Source organism: Hesperophylax consimilis, chromosome 19, assembly GCF_061612785.1.
Source record: "Hesperophylax consimilis isolate HC1 chromosome 19, BYU_Hcon_1.0, whole genome shotgun sequence".
In the NCBI taxonomy this organism is placed as follows: domain Eukaryota; kingdom Metazoa; phylum Arthropoda; class Insecta; order Trichoptera; family Limnephilidae; genus Hesperophylax; species Hesperophylax consimilis.
In genome coordinates, this window is record NC_142854.1 from 4,288,924 (window position 1) to 4,306,663 (window position 17,740).

At 35.5% G+C, this 17,740-nt stretch overlaps 2 protein-coding genes across 2 annotated transcripts; both read right to left on the reverse strand.

Annotated features, from left to right (window-relative positions):
• Positions 1-3,309: 3,309 nt before the first annotated feature.
• Positions 3,310-16,868, reverse strand: LOC149414679 (uncharacterized). The gene is made up of 6 exons (XM_089643477.1): positions 16,237-16,868; positions 13,751-15,509; positions 11,411-11,471; positions 5,775-5,887; positions 4,800-5,047; positions 3,310-3,470 (listed from the first exon to the last, which is right to left on the reverse strand). Exons 1-6 carry the CDS (start codon positions 16,775-16,777, stop codon positions 3,322-3,324), a joined length of 2,871 nt encoding a protein of 956 aa, XP_089499603.1. The 5' UTR covers positions 16,778-16,868; the 3' UTR covers positions 3,310-3,321.
• On the reverse strand, positions 6,112-9,976 carry LOC149414680 (uncharacterized). The gene is made up of 3 exons (XM_089643344.1): positions 9,781-9,976; positions 8,317-8,844; positions 6,112-6,221 (listed from the first exon to the last, which is right to left on the reverse strand). Exons 1-3 carry the CDS (start codon positions 9,974-9,976, stop codon positions 6,112-6,114), a joined length of 834 nt encoding a protein of 277 aa, XP_089499470.1.
• Positions 16,869-17,740: the final 872 nt, after the last annotated feature.

Below are 17,740 nucleotides of genomic sequence, written 5' to 3' on the forward strand. Positions count from 1 at the left end.
GATGAGTAACTATTAGCCAAAATTACAAGGTCACATCTGACATGGCAATGTTATGGAATAATGAAGTCAAAAGTACCTTATTTTAGAGCCCATTATCGCATGACATTGCTAGGCCTGATGGAACCAAGTACCCTGGTTGATTTGACAGCTTTCTTTTGGCGGGATTTCAATTAATATTTATTTACGTCACTTTCGAAGATAAATCACATTTTCTTGCAAGGAGTTTGTAATAATTTAATTTTATAACCTTTCTGTACTCCGCATTCTTCTAAATAACCCAAATTAATGCGAAAACCCTTCGGTTCTGCTTAAATAATTAACTAGTAAATTAACAATAACACTCCCAAAATTCGTTTCAAGAAACAACTATTTACAGTGGTGGGGGGTATAACAACGATAAACATTAAAAAATGTGTATGAACGAAATAACGATAAGACCGAGCGGCGTTTTCGTAACCTGAATCGAATTCTACCTCAAGGCCATAGGTAAACCATTCACTTCGTGGCCGACTAGAGTAACAAGCCTTGGCGCATAACAGATTTTGAGGTGTCAAGTGATAAGTCAGTGCCGCGCCATAATAGAGCAACGACAGCTTGCAAATGACGGCGATTTGCGTTGATACTGCTAATTTGGGGGCATTTTGGAATTTTTAAGGTCATTAGAGCTAGCGCACAACCTAATGCGACGTGTCAGTTTAGTACTAAAACTATGAAATCGAAAGCACTACAATTGACATACTTTTTGCTTGCTACTTTGAGATTTCTACAGCGCGTCTATATATATTGTAATGTCACTGCATCATATAAATAATCAAACATGGCTTCAAAACAGTTCCATGGCAACTCTTTTGAAAATTGAAATAGTCATTCAAAGTGATGAAAAAAGGCATATAAACCAAACCTAACGTAATATATTTACGTAATACTTTTTTCATGACTTTATATCACTTTTCGAAAGTGTGTTGAATTGCCACTGTCTGAGTTGCCTGGTTATCTTTCACAATGTGTCAAAACACAGGAAATTTAGAAAAAAAAAAACCAATGCATTTTTTACCATCTCCCCCGATGTTAGGGAAATTTTCAGAATCGCGTATGTAAAAAAAACTTGGTTGAGAAACTATCAAAACAAATGAAATTTTAAAACTTAGATTGACAAAAATGCATCATTTACCATCTCCACCGATGGAAATAGCTGTATTTTACAGTAGATAAAAATATATTTGTATTAACCACGTCCAGCGACGCTGAAAGATTATGGTTTCTTGTAGTTGAAACATAGTGATATTTCAGTAACCGAGCAACTCAGGACAGTGGCAATTCAACACTGTCTTGGAAAGTGTTAAAAGTCATGAAAGTATTGAAAAAAAAAACGATGTTATAGGTTTGGTTTATAGTATTTTTTTTTCATCATGACATTTCTAAAGTGTATTGAATTGCCACCATTGCCACTGTCCTGTATTGCCGTAGAACCAATATTTCATTAGAGCTTATTTACCTTTGATATTTCAAGATTAGGTAGGTACTTGTCTTCCAATGTCAATAAATTGATAAAAAAATATGTTTTTTTAATAATTACCTCTTTGTGACTCCCATTCATTGGTAAAATGTGAATAATGAAATATTTGCTAATATTATTATCAAGTGTATCATTATATTTGTCAGTAAGTTTTACAATATTAACACATTTCTAAAAATAACATACCTACATCAAATAACAAAACAAATCTTACGAAAAGTAGGATTATAATATACAAACTAGCTCACCCTGTGAAAAATCACAGGAAATTAAAAAATCACAGGAAATTAAAAAATATATGAATGTTTCCTTTTTATTTGATTTTTAATAACTGTTTTTTTTTTTAGTACCAACTATGTGGAGCCATTGAGAATATGACATCCACAATTGTGGTATGTCGTGAGGCTGAAGGTAGCGAGGAGGGGAAGGAGATGGGGGAGAGGAAGGTGGGGAAGTATCTGGCTATTCAGATCTGGTCACCAAACACAGCCAAAGCCATTTCAAGCAACTGAATGGAGGTCTCACACCAAGGCAATACCGAGAGTATCTTCCACTCTGGAACGTGACTAATGTCACTGAGCAATAAACGTTTATAATAATAACCGAATGGCAAAACCCAATCTTCACATTTTGTGTTTATTACTATTTAATATATTTTGTATGTATAATAAGGAACTCCAGTCCATTTTTAATTTTTTTTAATCAATAAACTTATATCTTAAATACCAGTATATTTTGTTTATAGTTTAATTTTTCGAGTCTCGAAAAAACGCACCAAATCTGTTTAATGTTTGTGAGACATCACAAGGAACTTACTTTTACTTTCGACAGGCTAAATTTAGTAATTAAATAACTGATATTTCTCGTTACAAATAAACCGCTTTAACCGAAAAACACATTGTAAAATGTCAGCATCTCGTCACTATTGTTATTGAATTGGAACAATATGATACTATGTACGAGTATAGTAGAGATAATATATGCACTGTGTATATCTATAATATATATTATTTACAATTATAATTTACTGTAATTCTTCTTTAACCGTTTGAGTGCCAAAAAAATTCATACAGTTGCTTGTAAAATGCCACCAAAAAAACATTATTTTTTATGAAACTATATATTTTTTTAAAACCCCATAAATTCTTTGAATTTTCAAGGATTTCGATGATATTTTCTGTGTTTTATTAAAGAATATTGGTTTAGAATCACGCGGAGGAGGATCCCGAAGTCCAGGCGTTTCGAAAAAATGAGAATTTTACGTACAGACGTACGCGCGAATCAGAACACGACTGACGCAATCGACGGAAATCGACGATCGGCAATCTTCGCTAAAACACGAATCGACGAAAATCGACGATTGGCACCCAAACGGTTAAAGATGTATTTAAAAACGCATTAAAATGAACAATTTCGTAATGTTTTTAAAATAATAAATTGAATTGAAACTGTTTGCCTACAGCACATTTTAAGATACTTCAGACAGGTTGTTCGCCAAACTGAGGACTTCAACATGGAGAGACACATAGTGTTTAGCAGGAGAAGCAGAAAAAGGTCACCGACGCGCTGTATCACTGGCGTCCGGTATGTCAGTTTCTGCAGCTCTTCATGCAACGCAGAACCCCGAGGAGTGGAGGAGCCTTGACTCGAGGAGAAGAATGAGTGAATGGGTTAGCGGTCAGACTGTGGGAAGAAAGTTAGTGGACAACGGAAAGTACAGAGGACTGGAGGCGAATTGGACCGCAAAGCGTTGAGAATATTTGTGGAGGTCACTCGGAAGGGATGATTGTAAAATATATTCTATTTTATAGCAACTTGGATTGTTGCTTCAGTGTAGTGATGTCCAGAATCCTCGAGGGATTATTGTAAACAGGATTCAAATGCGTCCGAGGACGATGGTTGGCATAGTTAGCATTTCCTCTATCCACTGCCACTTGCGGCTGCTCATTCGACACTGTAATAATAAACAAAACCCTTAAATAATGAGTGGTAAATTACAAAATGTAATATCAAATCATATTTAAACACTATCAAAATATTTATGTAATTATTAATTGCGATCAACTTTTGTAGAGTCTTTTACACGGGAATAGTAAAAAATAGACACATTTTTTTACATGAACTGCCCTAGCAACAATCTATTGAATTTATTGAGATAAATTGAAGATGTCCACAATTTGGCATCATATTTATCTCCATTAGTATTCTGGGAATGAGGAATAAATAAGTGGAGGTCAGTTCCAGAATTTCTGAACTGAAATAAATTCCGACTTCGAGTATTACTTAGTGTAATCTGAAAGTTTATCAATTCAAGTAATTCTGGATTATCAAATGCTTAATTTAGAATTTTATATAGAAGTACCATTATAATTATATTATAACTCTTCTTGAAAATTCTTCTATCTGACAATATAAGCATATTAATATTAATTAAAAGAGTCTTGTAGTTCAACAAAATTGCTGGAATATCCATTTTAAAACTTAGAATTTGTATTCTAAACACTTTCAAGCATGTAAACTCGGCCATCCTGACAAATCGGCAATTACGAAGCATTTAATTGAAATCAGTCATTACTTTGAATTTGTTCCTGAAGTCCTGGGAAGATTGAAGTCCAAAATGCATAAAGCACGCCTAGTTACGGAGGCAATTGAAATTCACAAAAACCCCATAAATATTAATAAAGTTCAACAGTTCTTGGTATCCGGTAATTACACCAAAACTAAATGCAAAAAACTATTTTAAATACTGCAATACCAGCTCTCAGAGGATTGAGCTGACAGCACAGTATCACATCTACTTACAACAAAATCTTTGATTACACATCTGCAGTGATGACGGATACTGTAATGCTTTCCGAAACGTTGGCTAAAGAAGGCATAAAACCCCAAAAATAAATCACCATAATAATTTTGGCAAATCTCAAATCATATCTATTATCAGGTTATTCGTAATGCAGGAACGTCGCCTGACTTGCCTCCACCGTAGGTCACCCCAAGTGGTTGGCTACCTTTGGTGACTTAGCAGGGGCGAGGTTTATTCAGGTCTCGCCGCGTGGCGAGTCGGGTCGAGAGAGTCTGGTTAAGGGAGACCCTTTGAGCTCTCCAGATGGAGTCTCTCGACCCATCGCCTTGCATCACAGCGGAAAGGATGGATTCATGCGTCCATAAGTCCTGGACACACTGACCGCCAGATTCCTAACCAACCCTCATACCTTTTTCCTTCCCAGAACTTTCTCTCCTCCCTCTACACCGTTTCCACAATTAATATAAAAATTAAACATACCAGATAGAAGTTGATATCTCTGCATATACTGCATGGTCGCAAACGACATTTCATTCCTGGCGTCGCCCCTATTAGCATTAGCGTACAGCGGTGACTGTGCCAAGATAGGAGCAGTGAAGGATTTGGGGAGCACAGCTTTGCTGGCAACGTTGTACTTTGCAGCCAGCTGTGTCATGTGGAGACTCACTTCTGAAGAGGGGCAAGAGAATTGGTTAATTGCCAAATCTCTTGGTGTGTCGTAGATCACTCTGAAAGTTAAAGATCTTGCATTAAATCAACCCCTAGAGCATTTTTGTGAGATATTTCTCTCGGCCTGACACGGACTCGTAAAAAGTCATGCAAGTCATCAAATACATAATTTAAATAGTTTTAGAAACACAGAACACCATCCTTTGTATTTGCATTTAAAAGTTTGCCATATATTTCTCCGAATTTTTAAAAAGTAATTCTGTGAAACAACATTGTACTTTCTTTGGCCTAGAAGTGGTAACTTTAGATCTACATAATACATTTTTGAGTTGTCCCTCTCTAAACAAACATCCTCTCTTCTATCGAGCCTTATCTAAAATCACCCCCCCTTCTTTCAAAATCTGAGTCGTTGACTTGCAAAACCTGCAGTGGAAATTTCGGAATTCTGTAGGTGACACGAACAAGTTTGAATGTACCCTTTATGCTAAATATCATTATAATTATACATTATTATTTTGAAATTCCGTTTATGGCAGTGAGGCATGGAACACTGAATAAAGATTGATAGACTCGCCGTAATATAAAATCTAGGTTATCATTCCGACAAGCTAGAGACAAAACAGGTGACCATATTTTTGGCACCAGGAGGGTTCGATAATGCTTTGAATAAACTACGACATCAGTTGTACGTTGACCGCCGAAGAGCACGAGAAAAAAACAGGCCTGAACTTTTGTTTGTTTTTGGTGGCAACCACATATACAATAGAATTAAAAAAATATATTTACCTCTGTGTGCTGGCACCTTGCTGACTTTGTTCCAAAGCGGCGTGTCTCCTGGACACAACATTTGGTGATGAGTTGTTTGTGTTGGGAGGACTAAGCATATTATTCACACGGCTCTGAAAGTAAAACAAAAACAGCGCAGATCTATAATATACTTTTATATCTATTTAAATTATTATAAGACAGTACATTTTTTTTAGCATTGTTTATTCCAGATCTCGGGGTGGAATATAAAGTTAAAAAAATATATTGTAAGATAAAAAAGAAAAAGAATCGAATATATACAAAATAATAAAGAAAACAAAGAGAATTTATTTCATACTGCATAGAAAACAGTTGCCTAGCTCGAAGGACCATCAGTCGGAACGTTATGGAGGTTTAGTATACACGAGGAGAGCTTGCGCACTTCCGCAAGACGTTTGGACATGGCGGGCACATTCAAGAGCACTGCTGGAAGGAGAAGGAAATATTTCCATACAAAACACGTATTGCTAGTAGGATCGCGGTAGTCTTCCAGCATGACGTTTTGCGCAAGAACTCGTACTACCGGTAGAGTTTCCAACAGGACGAATCATCAGGCAATCTAACATTAAGATCATTTATAGTACGAGTTGTTCAAGAAATATCACGGCTGAACAGACTTTCTAGCACTGCATAGCATTACAAGAGTAATGGTGCTATTGAATGAAATTTCTAAAACACTAGAAGTATTTAATAGGGAATTCTCGTGCATTTTGTAAATAATTTGGTTGTGCGGAACTCTTTCGTACGCAATTGTGCGGGGGGTTGCGGTATTGCGGATGCGATATAGACTAAGACAAATAAAAACGAATTGAATTGCCTTAGTGTTTGCAAGAGGAAAATGAGTGGGAAAGGCCAAAGTCTTACCCTGGTCTCGTTCTCCTTAAGCCGCTGGTTCTGCTCTCTTATCAGTTTGCATACAATTAACATTAACACTTAACACAAAACAAAAAACACAGTGAAATTCACTGCGGCGGGTAAAACCGTTTCACTGGACGATTGTGCTCCAAAATGATCACAGCCGAGTTCAACATATGCGGGTTTCAATATGACACGAAATGTTCGCGGGTAAGATGCAACGATAACACTGATAACAATACTCCTTGTCTCTGGCCCGGATCACGGAAAGGGGACAAGGGGCAAAGGGGGGTGAAGGGTACACATTTAAGGCTATTCAATTTTAAAACCTAACGCGCAACTATAATTTATTTCAATAAAGATAATTATTTTATTATGTGCCTCTTTTTTTTCTTTTTTTTAAAATGCATTTTCAATTTTTTGTAGTTGTTTTAAAAATTGCGTGCTATTTCGGCTCTGAAAACGGTCATGCGCCATTTTGACCGCTACGTCACAAGTGCTACGTCACACCTTTGCCGCCGCTGCCGCCATCGGTTTGCAGGATCTACTCGGGCCGGTCAACAGTGACATCATCGTTCGCCCTTGAACGCTTGATCAATCACCGGGCGTTTTTAGCTGCATTGAAATATTTCGTTCGCGCCTGTTTTTAAAGTCATTATAACTTTAATAAATGATTTTTTTAAATTATAAAAACTATGTATTCTTGTGTCTGAAGTGTTTCTACATGTGAATAATTAATAATAAGTGATTTTTTGGTGTGAAGAGAATTCCCTATTTTATATGGACAAATGGACATGGATATTAGATATGGCCAGAAACTCGCTGAGGGAACTGGTAGGACTACTAATGGGACACTGCCATCTCAGGAGACACATGCAGATATTGAGAGTGGAAAACACCAACAGATGCAGGAAATGTGAAGAGGATGAAGAGACTCCAATTCACCTATGGTGCCAATGTCCTGCTCTGGTGGGAACTAGGCTCAGATACCTTGGGAGACATACAGTAGAACTAGAAGACATAGCCACATACCCAATAACAACCCTGGTGAACTTTATTAAAGGAACTGGGTTGTTGTTAACCTTTCCCTTACTGTCCTAAAAAAATACACGCGTTACGGTGCTGTGTAGTCAATACACATCTTAAAATAAGCGATTTTATATCGGAAAAATATGAATATTCATAGCCAATCGCTTATTTTTATTATATTTTATGTCAAAAGTGATAATAATTGTAATTTAATAGCTGAAAACATGAAAAAACCATCGGCAGATGCTAAAAAAACGTGCGAGGAGTGCTTATCTAACGACGGTCCGTGACCGAATGGCGGCTGATTCCGCTGATGGGCGCTGGACTATACGCACACAGCTTCGCGTGTTTACGCTGCCAGTCTTGCAGGGGTTTCAAACTTATTTTTTTTTTTTAAATGAAATAAACAAATGTGTAAAAAGAAATATTATATTGAGAAACTAAACATCAAAAATTCCACATGCATTATATTTAAATATAACAGCAAAATTATGTAAGAACAAAACAATACAGCGAAATTAAAAATAATAAAAATTTAAAACCAAATATATAAAATTGTTAATCTAAATTGCATCGCAATTGTGGCAGGAAATATATTTTTTTTCTTTTCTGTGGCTTTTGCATACAGATTTTTGACAAATATGACAAACTATGGTGCTTCTTTTTTTTGTGTTGTATGGGCAAAATCTGCAAGTTTTCGACGGTGCTCGGGACACTAGTACATTTCTTGAATCACTCGTAATATCATTCGTAACAGCAGTTGCGGGTGGTGTTTCTTGATAATATGACAAAACTGTCTCGAAAGCATCTTGTTGTTGTTTGTGAAATTTGACCGTGCTGTTTTTTCTTTTCATTACATTGGGCTTAGCCAACTCTAAACCTAGCTGTCTTATGAATAATTTCCTTTTACTTCTATTATTTTTTTTCCACTCCGGATACTTTTGAATCCATAATAAATATGTGTTCAGTGCAGCAATGTCTAACATTTCCATGAATAAACGAAACGGCCATCTTCTTGTCGACCTTACACACGAATACTCGGAGGTCATTTTGTCCCCTGTGTCAACGGCACCTTTGGTTTTATTGTAATGTAAAATAATCTCTGGTTTTTTTGTATCGGTTTGGCTTATTTCATTTCCAAGGAATTGAGTTGATAGCAGCAAAACTGCTTTATTTTGCTGAGGCACATATGACACAAGTGTTTTATTTGATGTAAAACCAAACTGGCTACTATACAATGGCCTTTCTTTTGATGGCAAAAACTCTTTAGGGATTTCCCTCTTATTTTTGCGAAGAGTGCCAGTTATGGTCAGATTTTTAGACAAAAGATTGTCCGCCAGTGGTACTGACGTAAAAAAATTATCTGTGGTTATGCCTCTATTGGTGCCATATTGAGGTTCCACCAATTCCATAACGACACGATTGCCTTGATTTATTTCTCTTTTATTATTTATCATACCGCTGTATATTTGCATGTTACATATATATGCGGTTTTAGCATCTGCAGCGATCCATATTTTGATGCCATACCTAGCTGGCTTTGACTTCATATATACCCGAAAAGGACATTTACCTCTAAACGCCGCCAAACGCTCATCCACGGTTATGTCAAGCGATGGAGAGTAATTTGATTTACACGCATCTACCAATTTACTGAAAATCGACTTAATTGGCTCTAGCTTGTCTGAAGAAGCTTCAAATCTCTCTCGTCTTGTATCTCTATTATCAAAACGGATCTGACTATAAATATTTATGAACCTGTCTCGAGACATAGCTGCCGTGAAAAACGGCTGACAAAATGGACTTTCACTTGTCCACAACTCATTCAAACTTAGTTTTCGGGTGCGATTTCTGCCGGAAGCAAGCATTATACCGATGAATGCATATAATTCATCTTCGGATAATTGCTCAATCATATTCCCGGGTAAACGCCTCAATTGACGATTCGTTTCTTGGCATATTTCTGTCACCATATCTGCGCTTATAAATAAAGCAAACATTTCTCTTATTGTGTTAGCTAATAAACTACCATTTTTCAGGCCGGAAGTTTCATTGACAATATTGCATTGCCGACGTCTCGATGATGATGGTGGTAATACACTCCATTCGAATCCATGTTTTGAAACTAGTATTTCTCCCTCGTCTTCATTTTCACTAGTCGATTCCGAGTCCGATTCTTCTAAATGTTCAACCAAATCTTCAGTATCTGATATGTCATTGTTCATTTCAAACTCAATATCACTATCATAATCAAGTTCTTGCGCTATCTCTTCTTCTGTTAAATTTCTGACAGTCATTATTCTTCCTGAAAATGTAAGTGTTTTTGTAAATAATGTAAAACGCAGTATTGCTTAGCTGAATATTATAACGAAAAAGAAAAAAAATGTAACATTTGAAATAAATATTCAAAAATAAATCTTAGATCAATGATTAAATGACGAAAGCGCACGGATAAATAGTTACGTAATACACACTTTTCAATACTATAATATAAGGTAATAGTATAACACAGTATTCGGAAATAAATGAAAAAGTACTTACCAAAAATTATTAATTTAATTATCGAACGGAAATAATGATTCACTTTAGTACCCCTGCACAAGTTGGTCACGAGACGAAGCTACACAATGCGGCCGTAGGTATCGATGGTCTAAATAGAACTGGGGACAAGTGGATTTCTCATGTGCCCGTATAGCGAAGTAAAGCGGGACATCAATAGCGTGTCATTTCCCCGCACACTCTTCACGTAGCAATGGCACACGGTTGATTGTATTGGTGTATTTGTTCCCGATTTCTTACAAAAATCTCTGATTTTTAATTGAATTTGAAAACTATGTTAAATATTATTTTTTAATTCAGTGCATAAATGTATAACGGAGGAATACCTAAAATCTGAACCCAGAATTTATTATATTTATAGAGTTATTAAAGATATTATAAGCAATGTGTAGTAAATACACACCACAGATGAGGAAAGGTTAAAGGAATGAGGTAAAAAGGGAGATAGCACAATGGGCCTATGGCCTAAGTGCTCACGGGAACTATGTGTAAACCGAGTTCGCCCATAATTTTTTTTTTTTAAATTATAATTACTCTTCGTACTAAATAGTATGTAATTAAATAGTCTAATGTTGTAGAAATTTCATTCAATAGCACCATTCCTCTTGTCATGCACGCAGTGCTAGAACGTCTGTTCTGCCGTGAGGTTTCTTGAACAACTTGTACTACCGGTAGAGTTTCCAACAGTACGAATCATCGGAAATCTAACATTAAGATCATTAAAAGAGTAATTAAATACTTCAAATGTTTTAGACATTTCATTTAATAGCACCATTCTTCTTGTCGTGCTATGCAGTGCTAGAATGTCTGTTCTGCCGTAAGGTTACTTGAACAACTAAGTCTGAAGTTTTTATAAAATTCTAAGGGAAATGGGCTATCAAGAGTTATGCACTATGTTAAAACTAAGTATTGCAAGATTTGCATTGCTCTGGTTTCTAGGATAAATCTATTGATTGCTTCAAGTCCCTTTGGTGCATGAACCTCGGATAAGTTCCATGCCTCCACATAGGATTTGTTCCAGAATTATTTATGTATTCTGTTTGGTGCAGAGTCCATACACCACTAGCATACACTCCAGCTTGCTTCTTGTGATGACGAAAATGCGTAATTAGTTTTAGTTAAAATGATTATAGAATGCATGTTTATTCAGGGAATACAATAATGATACTAACCATAACATTATTGTAGAAGGTCCATCCCACGTTTGGCTGTGAGCATTCATTTGGTTCAGTCCTGTAAATTAAAAAATGCATATTTAAGTCCAGTTAATTCACAGTACACAAGGAGCATTTTGGTCAGGAATCTACAATGGATTTTTAATAAGGCCCTTCGTCAACAGGGATAAGCAAGTATCCAATACTCCACTATAATTTTTTTTTTTTTTTTAATGTATATTTTATTTAGTTATAAGAGTTTACATCTTATACCTAATATATTATTTTCTATGACTACTACAATATTATTTACTTCTTACATACTAAAATTTAGATTTCACAACATTGAGACATAATCCACGAAAAACTGCAAGACTTTTAGCTTCCTTAACAATTACCGGGAGTTCATTGAACATTTTAAAACCTTTATAATAAATATTGTTTTGTGTTTCTGATAAGTGTGTTTTATGAAGCCTAAAATCGTTGCAGTTTCTCGTAGGATATAAATGAACTGCACTATTAATTCTAACATTCTTTGACATATAGTCAGGTAACATTTTATTTTTTAGCTTATAAATAAACACTAAGGTATTATAAACTAATCGTTGCCACACACTTAAAATATTGAGTTGACGTTGCATGGTTTTTCTTCTGGTGTACCTGCTACAACACAGTATTGACCTCATGCCTCTGTTCTGGATTACTTCCATTCTCTTAATTTGGGTTTTGTTAGAAATATTACACTTGTACAATAATTTAGATGGGATGCTACAGTGGTATTGTAGACCAATATCCTTGTTTTAATGTCCAATTTTCCTTTTATCCTACTTAAGAAATTAACCTTTTTCGCCATTTTTTTATTTAAAATTTCAAAGTTAGTGTTAAATTTTAACTTGTTATCTATTATGATTCCCAGGTATTTAATTTCTTTTACTTCTTCCATATTTTGATTGTCTATATTTAGGACAGTATGTACGTTTAGTTTTTTCCCTAATACCATAAATTTACTTTTAGTTACATTTAATTTCAATTTATTTATGTTTAACCACTTAGATAATTCATTAAGTTCATATTGTATTTTTGACAACGCATCTTCAATATTATTTGCTATAATATATAAAAGTGTGTCATCTGCAAAAAATAATACTTGACTACCACCATACATCTGCGTGGAGGTTTGTACACAGCCACATGTTGCTACTTACGTAGTCGAGACTTTAAACATGACGTCACTAGCGCCAGACATTTTGTGGCAATGTGTGTCAACAAAATATAAAGACAGCTACAACAGTGGTTTTGAGTGAGGTTATGAAAGCATTCTAGTCTTGATTGGTGGTGACGCGGGTCTTCTGATTTCAGTTTTTATTTATTGCACACGTAAAATGCTCCAAGTAAAATATTGTCAGGTAATTTGTAACTTGTCAATGTTTGACTTTCTTAAATACATACGAGCTGACGTGTACTCGGCGTTGCTGGGGGTTATCCTTAAGAGATATACCGTCGCGGACACTTCTGTAGACCTTTTTAAGATATACAATTCCTTAGTACTTAATTTTGATGTATCTCATAAGGGTTAGCCAGCGTTTAGCAATGTAGTGACCGAAAATATATTTTTACGAATTGATTATAAATATTTTTCGACTTTTTGATATAAATAATGGCATACAGAGCTGCGGGCCAAAAAGGCCCCTTTCTCTTTCATCATGAGTTTAATTACGGTTGTTGGAAAAATATTTGATTGATTATAAATATAATATGCATGTATCGTATATGTAAACCTTCCGGAAGAAATTATCTAAATGATAGTAAAAATTCTATCGAAATCCATTGCGTAGTTTAGAGGAACTAAGCGCAAAAACAGATAGACGCACATAGCCAATTTATTTTATACTATTTAGAGAAACAAAACGAAGTAATAAAATCAATGATAAGAAATTGTAATAAATCCAATATGAACTAAAATATATTAAATAAAGTAGTAAATATGTTTGTACATAGTAAAATTAAAATCCTTATTCAAAGATAGTCCTTCAGTCTACCAAAAAATCAACCTGTGTTTGATTGCATGAGTGCCACCAAAAGTTGATAGAATGCATTGTCATCGACAGCGAGACTATCTGCCGAGTTTAAGCTCGATCGGATGTCGGGAAGTGGGTTAATTTCCACACTCTAGATTTGCAATCATTCATTCACGAAAACAAAATCAAAATTCAAATAGCTGTATTTAATAAAAAGCTGAACAAAGAAAATAATATTAGATAATTTATATAGCGCCATATCACCTCAAGGACACTTTACAAGGCTAAACAGTGGTCTTTCACAGGGGCGATACTGAGAGTATTGGTAAAACACACTTACTCATCAAAGCACTCCTCATCGTTCTCTGCAACCGGTGAAGTATCACTCCTTTGAACCCAAGTCCTAGCTTTTCGGTGCAAATCATTCATTTTCGGAGTAACCTGATCATCGATTTGCGTGGTATCTTCAATTACGCCGAGCTTTCTTCCATCATCACCAAGTTTCTTGGGAGTTTCCGATGCTGGATCATTTGGAGCGCAAGCCTTGTTACAACGGGTTATACCATCCAAGAAATTACCACCATATTCTGAGATCGGAGATTTTCCATTATTAGGTTGTAACAATACGCTATTAGACTTACTTGGAGTAGTTTGTACGCATTCGTCTCTACGGTTATCTTGATTATTGATGGCTTCAGGATTAAATGTAACGTTTCGTTTATTAACATAATTCGAACTCATTACTAATTCAAAACTCGTCATTACACCAATTGATATATGTTCGATACAGTTTACATTTACGTCGGCTTGCGGCAAATTGCAATTGCTTTGTCCATTAGTTAATACTTGCATTTTACGAGCTTCGGGAAGTTCGCATTGATCGTTGTTTTTCGCTTCGTTAACAGTCAGCAATCTATCGACTCTATTTTGCAACATTTGCAACTGTTTATTTTGTAATTTGATTATTTCATACAAATCTGAAACGGTTGGTTCGTTTGTATTTTGACTACAAACTAAAACATTTTCTTTATCATCATCACATTTTCCAATGTTTTTTAATATATTTTGACCCCCTTTTGCAAGCTTTTCCCTAGCTTCTATAGCTTTTTGTTTCATCTCTAAACCATTTGTAATAATTTCGGCTTTGTTCGTAATGGTTTCTTCGTAATGCGGATCGCAATCTCTCTGATTACAACACGGACGTCTCGTGTTCACATTGCGAGGACAAAAGTAATTATTTGGATCACTATGCAAACATTGTTCATAGCTCTGACCGTATTCTGATTGGTTTATGATTTGTTGGTTATGGTCAGTTGAGGTTCTAGAACATTGTACATTGTCTTTTCTATAGTGAACTTGTGCACCGTTTGTCTTAGAACCATGAGAATTAGTACCATGGGATTGTATGTGCTCATCTGAACCAAAACCATGAATATTCTGCCCTTGTGAGCCAAAACCATGAATATTCTGCCCTTGTGAGTCAAAACCGTGAACATTTTGCCCATGTGAGTTAAAATCATTAACATTTTGCTGTTTTGAGCCAAAACATTGAAAATTTTGTCTTTTTGTGCTAAATCCATCAGCATTTTGCCGTTCTGCGCCAAACCCTTGAACAATTTGATGTTGTGAGCCAAATATATTAGCATTTTTTCCTTGCAGACCAAAACCATGAACATTTTGTGCTTGTGAACTAAACCCATAAGCACTTTGTCCTTGGGAGCTAAATCCATTAGCATTTTGTCCTTGTTTGTTGAATCCATTAGAATTTTGTTCTTGTTTGTTGAATCCATTACCATTTTGAGATTGAGACATAAAACCAACATTAGTTTTATCAGCAGCAAATTGTCTCAACACACCGGCACTATGCGAATCGACATTAAAATCTTGTTTATTACCAAAATTATGTTCATAATGATTGGTTTTCTGATTCATCAGGTTATTTTTAGCGGCGGCAACATTGTCACCGGGTGTTGCCGCAGATTTTTTATCTTGGTATAATCCGGCGGAGTTAGGTAAGGTGAAAAAACCCAGACCAGGATTGGAGTCAGATTTGTCAGCATGAAAATCTTTTTTAGATTGAGCAGCTGAACTCATCAAACCTAAAAGAGAAAAGAATTCTACATCAACTTCATACTTGAGGAAAACAACAAAGGTACGAGGGGTAGGAACCTGGGGTGCAGTGAGTCCAGGAGTGACCAACGTATGAATACATCTCTCCGGCCTCTCCCGCCACGCAGTATGTGGGCAGATACATCCGCCACCAAGACCTGGGCATACCTCACCCCATGAACAAGGACACCAAACGTGATGGTCACCAGGAGATGAGGAAGAGGAAGGTTAAGAAGTATACGATTATTCAGATCTGGTCACCCAACCTCAGCCAAAACACGGCTAAAGCCATTTCAAGCAACGTTTCGATTCTGAATGGATACTGAGAGTATCTACAGCATTACTGGTAACCCAACTGCAGATATTTGGTTCCGGGTAAGCCTATACTTCTGCCGCTTAGAGCTCCACTGTAACCTTTATGTTTGTTGCATGTGTCACTCATGAGAAAGAGGTTACAATGGAGTTATAAGCGCTAATTTTTTTTAACACAGCACAAGAGTCCCAACAGCCCGAAGCTAGTCTATGTTGTGAAGCTGAAGGAGAAGATAAACGTTAAAAAAGTACCTGACTATTAGTACAGATCTGGTCACCAAACACAGGAAAGGCCTATTCATTTTTTAAATTGATTTCATCTAAATGTATTGTTTATTTATGGAGATTGGTAATTGTCCACCACGATATATAAAATAAAATAATATAGTAAATAGGTATAGTTACCTGGAGTAAGATTGAACAGTTTTTCAGATGGCGTTTGATTGTAGACACTTTGTAAAGGCATTTTAGAAGGTGAAAAACAGTATGGCGTGTCATTCTCATACATCTTTCGGCTTAATCCATTCATTTTGTCATTATTATCATGTCCATTGCCTTTGAAAACACCAAACGAATCTAGAATGCTCAAATCCAAATCATCAGAAGGCTTCGGCAATGCAAAATTTTGTCCAGTTGCTTGTAATTTTGATTTGGGATAGATTTGTTTCGAAGGTAAGTTTATAACACAGTCCTTATCGAAATACGCACTCGGGTTTGGTTTATTTTTAATAACGACATTTGAATTGAATATCGGTTCATGTGTTTCACATTGCTTTAGTAATAAATGTTGTTCGTGTTGTTTTCTCTCGATGTTTGTGTTTTGAATATCGGATAAAGGCCTCGGGAACTGGTGGTCCGATGGCGAAGAGGCCATCTTCAGTGAGGTATTGAAGCGGACTTGCTTTTTAGGTTGTTGATTGTAAGATGGGGAGCAGTTTTCCTTCATTTTTAGATTCAAGGCAAAATAACCCTTGCCCGTTGAGAAATAATATGTTTATTTCCAAGTTTATATTGATAAACTTTTAAGCGAAAATACTAGAGTTTGTAAACACCGCTGCCAGTCAATTGTATGATCTTTGTTCGAAAATGTTAGTTTATTCTGTTTTCCGCGAACGAAATGTCAAAAATTTACCAGCGATCAAAGATTTTCAACAAACTTTTAAAATTCAAATAAATATGAAGCATAGAGAATAGAAAACAGAAGTGTTGTCATGCCCAAAAAAAAATTTCCCTTCGGCTAGGTACAAAAGTTTTCCCAGATTCGTAGTAGTGTGTATGGATTATCAAAATCTGTTTGTGCAGTGTGCTAAAGTAGGAACTAACGATTTTTTACTTGAATCATTTTTCGCATACATACCTAAAATTTGCAATAATTACTCCAAAGTTGATTATGTCAACCTGTACCACCATGATGCCGAAGGAGCGACTCTTTTTATTTTTAAAAATTGAAATATTCAAAAAAATAAATTATAAAAAAATTGAGGGAAGGGCGGAACGTAAAACAAAACTCGGAGTATTGTTTTATATGTAAATAAAATCTGTGTGTTTCTTGCATTTTATTCGTGTACATGCAAACGTGTGTTAATCGGAATACGAATAAAAGGTAAATACACAAAAAGTGGGATGCGGTAAATAACAATGAGAAACTTTTTCAGTGACCGAAAATGGAAAAACGATTTTTAATTTTTTTTTCATAAATTTCACTTTAAAAGCTTTTTTTGTTTTGGCATCCTTTCTTTACGCCACTACTATTTTAATACGTTTTGAAACAATCATATTAAAAAGTTTTTAAGCTAGTTTTATGTATTTTTAAAAATTAAACCAAAACTAAGAACCGATTTAAGGTGTCTAAGTTCATATTTTGGGTTAAATAGAAGAAGAAATTTAACTAACCTTTAAACTTTTACAT

Excerpts from the sequence above, each read along its gene's own strand:
- LOC149414680 (XM_089643344.1), bottom strand. The coding sequence starts at position 9,976 with ATGACTGTCAGAAATTTAACAGAAGAAGAGATAGCGCAAGAACTTGAT. Across the intron at positions 8,845-9,780 it reads AAAACATGGATTCGAATGGA|TTTTGCTGCTATCAACTCAA; the intron begins GTGTATTACCAC and ends AAAATAAAGCAG. Across the intron at positions 6,222-8,316 it reads CACCATAGTTTGTCATATTT|CAGTGCTCTTGAATGTGCCC; the intron begins GTCAAAAATCTG and ends TTCTCCTTCCAG.
- LOC149414679 (XM_089643477.1), bottom strand. The coding sequence starts at position 16,777 with ATGAAGGAAAACTGCTCCCCATCTTACAATCAACAACCTAAAAAGCAA. Across the intron at positions 5,888-11,410 it reads CCTTCTACAATAATGTTATG|AGCCGTGTGAATAATATGCT; the intron begins GTTAGTATCATT and ends TTTTACTTTCAG. Across the intron at positions 5,048-5,774 it reads CAAGGTGCCAGCACACAGAG|AGTGATCTACGACACACCAA; the intron begins GTAAATATATTT and ends TTTAACTTTCAG.